The sequence below is a fragment of the Epinephelus moara genome, chromosome 16 (assembly GCF_006386435.1).
Source record: "Epinephelus moara isolate mb chromosome 16, YSFRI_EMoa_1.0, whole genome shotgun sequence".
NCBI lineage: Eukaryota > Metazoa > Chordata > Actinopteri > Perciformes > Serranidae > Epinephelus > Epinephelus moara.
In genome coordinates, this window is record NC_065521.1 from 33462754 (window position 1) to 33470213 (window position 7460).

Sequence of the window (7460 nt, forward strand, 5' to 3'; positions counted from 1 at the left end):
ATGAAAAACAACATATTATACTATGACATATCATTAAAATAGTAAAAAAATGTCTTAGTATAGTATGTCGTCAAAAATCATGAAAATACGTCATAGTATAGTATGTTGTCAAAAATCATGAAAAAGAGTCATAATATAGTATGTTGTCAAAAATCATGAAAAACAACATATTATACTATGACATATCATGAAAATAGTAAAAAACGTCATAGTATAGTATTTCACCAAATGACATACTATACCTTTACTTAACCGTAATAGTATAGAATATCAAGTCATTTTATAGTATATCATAAAATATATCCTAAAATCATTATAAGCGTCATGGTATAGTGTACATTAAAAATATATATAGAATGTTATGTAAGAATGATTGTGTCCACTTTTTCTGCTCAGGCTCCCTGATATGGCATTGAGTTATCAAAACATTAAGACCCCTTGATGTAGGATTTTTGGTTCAGAACATTTTAAAATGGTCAGTTTAGCTGTGGGTTTTTTGTTGTTACAGCCCTGTATACATTAGAAGTTCCTTTAATTTGTCTTTATTTTCTTTGTGAAACCATCTTAGAACCTATACAAAATCTGAGTTGACTAAATGTGACACTAATCATTCTGTATGAAAGCTCCTCTTACCCCTATCAGCACTCCAGCAGTGTGTGCTAATCCAATAGCCAGGTTTCCTGGTTCTGGGCTTTCCCTCCGCCGCTGATCCTCCACTGAGAACACAGTGAAGACCAGCTGGAAGGTGCACAACACCTCGATGCCCAAAGCCTGAGCTGCATTCAGCTCCATGGGAACCTGAGTGAGGTAAAACAGGAGTAAGAAGACAGAGAGAGGGGCAGGATAAGAAGGAATATTTTGTTGTAATGTGTTTATCAATAATCTGACCTTGTTGACGAAGTGGTCTGCAGTGCTTTTGACCGGCAGGGCCAGGTAGAGGGCCCCGGCTCCTAAAGAGGCCCCCAAACACTGTGCAGCCACATAAAGAGCGGCCCTGAGGACATCCAGCCTCCGAGTGGTCAACAGAGCCAGAGTCACTGCAGGGTTCACCTGATCAGAGGGCAAACACATATTTACTTATGAACAAAGTTACAAATACTGAAAAACAATTTAACAACAGGAAAACTCAATGCTAGTGGTGAAAGGTAACTAAGTATATTTACTCAGGTACTTGTACTGTTGTACACTTGGCTACTTATAATTATTTATTACTTTTAACTTTTCAGTGTTTGTGGTGAAAGCAAATAAATCTGTCCACACACTAATAAGTCCTCTATTTATCTCCAAGACTTTTGCATGGAGCCCACACTGTAACTAACTGCACTCCCTGAAGACATATGATCATATTGTTGGAGAAATGAAAGAGTGATTCCAGAGAGAAGCAGACAGAGGGGTCTACAGTCTGTGTTTGAAGGATATATCCAGGATGTCAAACTGACTCAGCAGCAACAACAGGTTAAAAAGACAAAGATAGTTAGAAGCTAAAGCCGAACTATAGGCTACAGATCACAGTGTCAAAGTGAACCACCACATCACTGCTGATCGCCACACAACACAATGAATATAAAGGGAAACTTTGCTGATATTGAACCAGCTGTGTGGCATCACAGTGTGTGCAGATGAACAGGTTCCTGTACAGCAGGGTCTGCCTTTGTTTCCCTGTTAAACCATTAAAAAGCAAAAGCAGCATGTGTATACATTCAGTAGGCTATATCTTCAGTAGCTAGCTAGCTAACCCTACACTTTTCAGGGTTTGATTTTGGTTTTGGAACAGGGAAGAAACGTATATCTTTTTCCAACCTCTCCAGGTAACGAGTATCATTAATACACGATGTGCCCCAGGCACAACATTTAGCTCCAAATCCACAAAACCAGCCTGAAAATGAAGGAAATCTGAATCAATGGAGCACAGCTGTGTTGTTGCTGGACCTTGGTCTGAGCCGGCCCGATGCTATGCTATGATTGGCAAGTCTGCTTTAAAGGGGTGGGACTTAGTGAAGGTCAGTTGTAGAATGCAATCTAAAAAATCTACATCTACAGCATGGCAAATGAAAATCTGAATGTTGGAGTCACATGGAGCCAGTGGAGAAGGTCTAAAGAGCTGCAGGTGAGCCATCAGTGATGATATATGAGTCTATACATCGTTTTTTAGGAAAATACTGCACTGTATACCTTTAAGTAATATCTTAAATGCAGGACTATTACTTGAAATTAATTGTTACTCAAGTAAAAGATCTGAGAACTACCTTGTTACCACCAGCAAAGAGTTTCAAAGATTCAATAAGAGGAAGAAAAATAAAGTGAATGTGTGTCACCTGTGCCCCGCTTATTTCTCCAAAACAGTGTCCCAGTGCAACAACCACCACCCCCACTGCCACTGCAGGGTACAGGGGTCCCATGGGGCCCTCTCCAGGGCCTGGCACAGAGGCACCCAGCACAGCGCTCACTAAAATCAGGGTGCCGAGCAACTCTGCAACTATGGCGAGCCAGAACTGCCGACTGCGTAGCTCCTCAGAGAAAGGGGATATAAACAAAGGTGGCCTACATTTAGTTCACCAAAACAAAATTATTCAAAGCCTGATAAGTGCTGGGATCTGTTTTAAAAACATGATAAACTTATTAATATGATCACATGTGGACAATATGCTGAAGAGTATCAATCTGTTTGTTAAGACAGTCCAAAAACGGACAGAATTGACACAAGAAACAAACAGAATATTTTTCTATCACTGTATCTGACACAAACAAGTCAAATTGAAATAAAAAATTAACACCTACATGTCCTGTGAAATGTCAACACACAGGAAATTAAATAAGATGCTCACCTCACGCCACGTCATTTCAAACTCTGTGTTATTCCTCTGTATGTCGTCTGTTTCTCTGCCCGTCTGTCCGTCTGTGTGTAGCTGTCGGGGTCTGAGGGCTTCAGGGTCTCTGCTTCATCCCTCATTACCTTGTAGAGTCTGAGAGCTCCTTTGATGAGAGCAGCCTCCCCCCTCCCTCCCTGTCTCCTCACCCTCTCCTTACCCCACACCTCAGGCCCTATCACCTCCTCCTGTGCACAAACACTAGTCAGTGGAAGCCCTTGAAACGATGTCTCTCTTCAAGGTTGCATGCGTAACACGCTGAACCCTGCCAGTTTGCAGCTGACACATTCTGCCGACCTTGAGCAATTTAATGCATCTTCAGGAGCCTTTCACTTATCTCCGGACTGAAGTGATTGTGGCCACTTCAGAAGGGGCAGTCAGGACATAAAGTGTTATAACCACTTATGGAAAAGGACTGAAATCACAAATATAAGCACTCCAGTGAAAGTAGGTCATATAAAGTTGAGGTTGAACGCCTGTTAGTAGCTTCAGACGACGTCTGTCAGTTGGTGTTTTACAGTAATACTCAAAATTCAAAGCTCAAAAGAGGCCGAACCATCTCTCAAAATCCGACCAAGTTTCCAAAATGTATTTACAGAATTTTGTCAGATGGGATCGAGTATTGTGTCCGAACTAGTGTTTCCCAGCGCTGCCAGCTATTTACTCGACATCTTCCTGTGCAGTTTTTTCTGTTTCTGGTGTACCATCATCATATTATTGCCTGTTTGTCATGTTTTTGGACATGTATCATTGAGGGTGATTTATTATTCTTACATTATACCTTCCTCTCAGTGTTGTTGTCATGTTTTTGAACTAGTATCAGAGAGGTTGAACCCTTGAGCGTTTTATACACTCTCTTTTTAGTGTACAATATTACTGATGACATGTTTTTACACATGTATTGTTGGGGGTGATCCTTTGTAAGCCCTATGAAGTTTTTCCTGCCATTGAATATTTAGGTTTAACTTTATCCCTTCTGTCAAATGACCTCGGTCTCACTCCGAAGTCATCGAAAATCAAGCACGTGGGCATCACAAACCAACGAAAAAAGGCGTCCTTTAACGTCGGCTTGATACATGGCCGGCTGCCATTATACTTTACACACACCTGGCCGCGTCGGGGGGAAATGTGGGGGGATAAGGATGAAAGTTAAGGCAGCAAAAGTCCAAATAGGGTGGATGAGAGGGGTGGTGGATGGGTCAAACGAGCATCGACTTTCACCCGAGAGAGTGGTGTTTGTGTCCCGTAAGATTCTAAAACCAAACTCTATTCTTTTTCCTAAACCCAACCATGTATGTTTGTTGTTGAAGGAAAAAAAACATCATTTTGTGGTGTTTTACTGATGTAGTGCTTTTATTTTGAAAGAGACTGTATGTTAACTTTACATTTCTGGTGAAAACAGTGTATTTTAAGTTAGTGTATTTTGAAAGAAGACAATGCATGTAAGTGGCAGAACTTGACACGGAGTCCCAGAACGTCAACAACCAACGCACCCAGGGTACCTTGCACGCCTTATCTGGACTTGGTAAGTCCATGACCAAATGTCAATATGTGACGAGGTCGGAGTGAGAACGTGTTGGTCAAATTCTTTTGTTAGTTATCATGAGTTATACACTTTATAAATATTTCGACTTTATACACGTTATGAGTTTGCTGTCCAAACACATGTATTGTTGTTTGTCCTCGTCATGCATATCTTGTGTGTCACAATATATAACAATTCTTATTTTATTTCATTGTTGTTTTCTCTCTATTTATTTGGCATTGAACCTTTTTCTCTTGTCACTAAGTATGTTAATAATTAATAGCCTAGTTAACATTTATGTCATTTTCATTTGCATTTTCTGTCAATGTGTTTTATTGTCTAGTAGGGCTACACTAATAAATCATGTGACCTGTGTCACATGACTCACATGAGCTCTTAAATTGCACACTTGTTTCCAATGCATTTTACACCCTGATGAAGACTCTCAATGCACTGGTTTAACCATCTATTAATAAAGGATTTTAACTGGATGTTTTTTAGGACTGTCTGCCTGTACTATGGACTCCTACACTGAGTGAGCTGGCCAGTTGTTGTTTTCTTTATCTGCCAGCTATTTGTTTGTTCTGTTATTTGAAGGACCCCCATTAGGTGATGCCAAGGCAATCAGCTAATCTTTCTTTTGTCCAAACCTGTGTGTACAGTACGTAACACATTACATCATGGGAAGGTCTGGTTGTATAAGCCTGTGGCTTCTTGACCTCTCCTGACACATTTCTTATTTTTTTCTTTTTTTACTATTTGGATTTAATGCAGTTTAATGTGTGTGCAAATAAAAAAACACCCCAGACATTACTTATAACAATAATAATGTATTTTATTCATAGACACCTTTCCAAGCACTCAAGGACACTTTACAAGACACAGTTAAAAACAAACAAGCAGCAATGTATCCATAGATCATAAAGTCAAACAGAACAGCTGAAGGCTCTATAACCCATGGAAGTCAAGCGGGCATTATTGCATTAATACACATGAAATTACATTCATACACAAATCAAAGCCAGTTAAGCCCTGAATGTCCTCAAAATCTTAAAAACACCCCTGCGACACCTGGTCTGTGCAGGGCTGCTGGATCTAGATTTGCCTCTTGGCAAAGATGAGTAAGGACATGTGAGCAAACGCCAAAAGGTTGAAAGAAGGCAATTCATTTATTACACATAAATACCATTATTGTTCATTTATTACTGACCCCTGACCTCCTGTCACTTTGCAAAAGTGGAGTATCTCTGCACTAAAGCAACAAATGCTTCACAGCTGAACATATATCCTCAACATATCTATGATTTACTCCTTTTTAAGTAATGTTCAATAAAAACTACAGTGCCCAGCTGTAGGACAAACTATCTGAGAAATAATGACATTGAAATAACTAACATGGTTAACATTATGCCTCTAAAAATAAGCATGTTTTGGCAATATGAGCATGAACATAAAAAATTATCTCACTAGCTTTAGTTTGTGTTTGAGGGTTATAGATTGGGTGGTGAAATGGAGACCTTTGTGTGAAATTTGTTGACAATGCCAAAATTATAAACCACATACTTGAGTATATCATTAACATAACATTAAGGTGTTTGTGGCGTGTCCTGAGCATCTGGCGCCCATCACTGCTCCTCAGCCTGATTTTCATATCAATTATAGGAGAAAAGGACGATAAGTGAGCAGAGAGGACTAGAGCAACAAAAACAGACCATGTCCTCTGCTTTGAATTGATGCATTCCAGCATTAGACTCTCTCTTGTCATGTCTCTTGTGTCCGCAAATGTTTTATCTCCTGTTTTTCAGACCTGAAGGTTTTCCTTGTTCAACAGGAAAATAAATACAATAAGAAGAGCAGTGTAAAAGCCTTATGTGACTGTCGTGTTATGTTGACACTAAACCCAGTGATCTCAAATATGATGTCCTCCCACCCTCCTTGTGCTCTGATCACCATGGGGACAAACTCTTTCATGATGCTGTTGCCATAGAGCCTATTGTGATGCTGCATCTGTGCAGGCTTTTCATTTTCACTCTTTGAATATCAAACACACACACACACACACACACACACACACACACACCTTGTGAAGACGTTTTGTGACACAGACAGAACTCCTCTAACTTAAAAACTAAGAACATTCACCTTAGCGGTGTCAGCGATGCAACAAGTCACGGCTGCTTTGCAACATCTGAACACTGAGGTTTTAAATGTGTTTTTATAATCTGTGTGTTTTAGAGGCAGCTGACATGATGCTGAGATGTTTGGAGTCCGATCTGATTCTCCTGACCCTCCAGGCATCAGGGGCCCTCAATCTGGAACTGGAGTCCAGAATGAACTGGTTGGTTGGTTGGTGGAAGAGGGGGGGTTTGGGGTGCTGCTAGCGTGCCCCATTATGCCGTGGATTACCCCCTCCTCTCCACAGCAACTGTTAAACTGTTATCCCCCCTTTTGTGGGGCTAAGCCCAACTGTGTGAAGCGGGACGGGCGGGGGGCACACTGGAACCCGCTGGCGTGGGGAGTTTTCAGCCCCCTCCGCCCAGAGTGCTGACACTGACACAATTTCACACACACACACAAATATACACACACTCGTACAAAGTGCCAGCTAAGGGATTTGAGGGAGCGACAGAGGGCAAAGAGAGATGCGCTAAAACATTATACACTTTTTATTTTATTCTGAGTGTGTACTTTTTTCTGTTGTCTTTACATGCTTTGATTTGAGTGTTAGATTAGCCTGTAAGTGTGTGAATGTGTTGCACTTGAGTCTCCGTCACTGTAGAGCAGCTGGCAGTGATGGCAGGATGTTCCCAGCAGCATGTGCCTCAGACAGGACTCTCCACGGAGCTGCGGAACCCCGCCCAAACACTTCAGCATATTTCCATCATGGTCAAGGGCTCTTTTTTCACTCTTAAAGGAGCTGCATACAACATTCACAGCACATCTATGATTCAGAGTCTGGGGTGGAATTGTCTGCACATGGCTCTCAACATGGAGGTGGCTGAGCTGGCAGCTAGCAGCAATGATGCTAACAGCACAAACTGAGCTAACAGCAGCAACAGTGCTGACAC

The 7460-nt window shown here is 41.1% G+C and overlaps 1 protein-coding gene across 2 annotated transcripts in view; it reads right to left on the reverse strand.

Moving 5' to 3' along the window:
• The window catches only part of LOC126402798 (aquaporin AQPAe.a), a 13710-nt gene extending 10748 nt beyond the window's left edge, over window positions 1-2962 (reverse strand). The window contains exons 1-4 of one of the 2 annotated variants that reach the window (XM_050065054.1): window positions 2826-2962; window positions 2316-2507; window positions 889-1050; window positions 634-798 (exon numbers count right to left, since the gene is read on the reverse strand). In XM_050065054.1, the coding sequence (XP_049921011.1) occupies window positions 634-798; window positions 889-1050; window positions 2316-2507; window positions 2826-2840 (534 nt within the window). In that variant the 5' untranslated portion in view covers window positions 2841-2962. Of the gene's footprint in view, window positions 1-633; window positions 799-888; window positions 1051-2315; window positions 2511-2825 lie in introns of both variants that reach the window. The other variant, XM_050065053.1, reaches the window with a different exon arrangement.
• Window positions 2963-7460: the final 4498 nt, after the last annotated feature.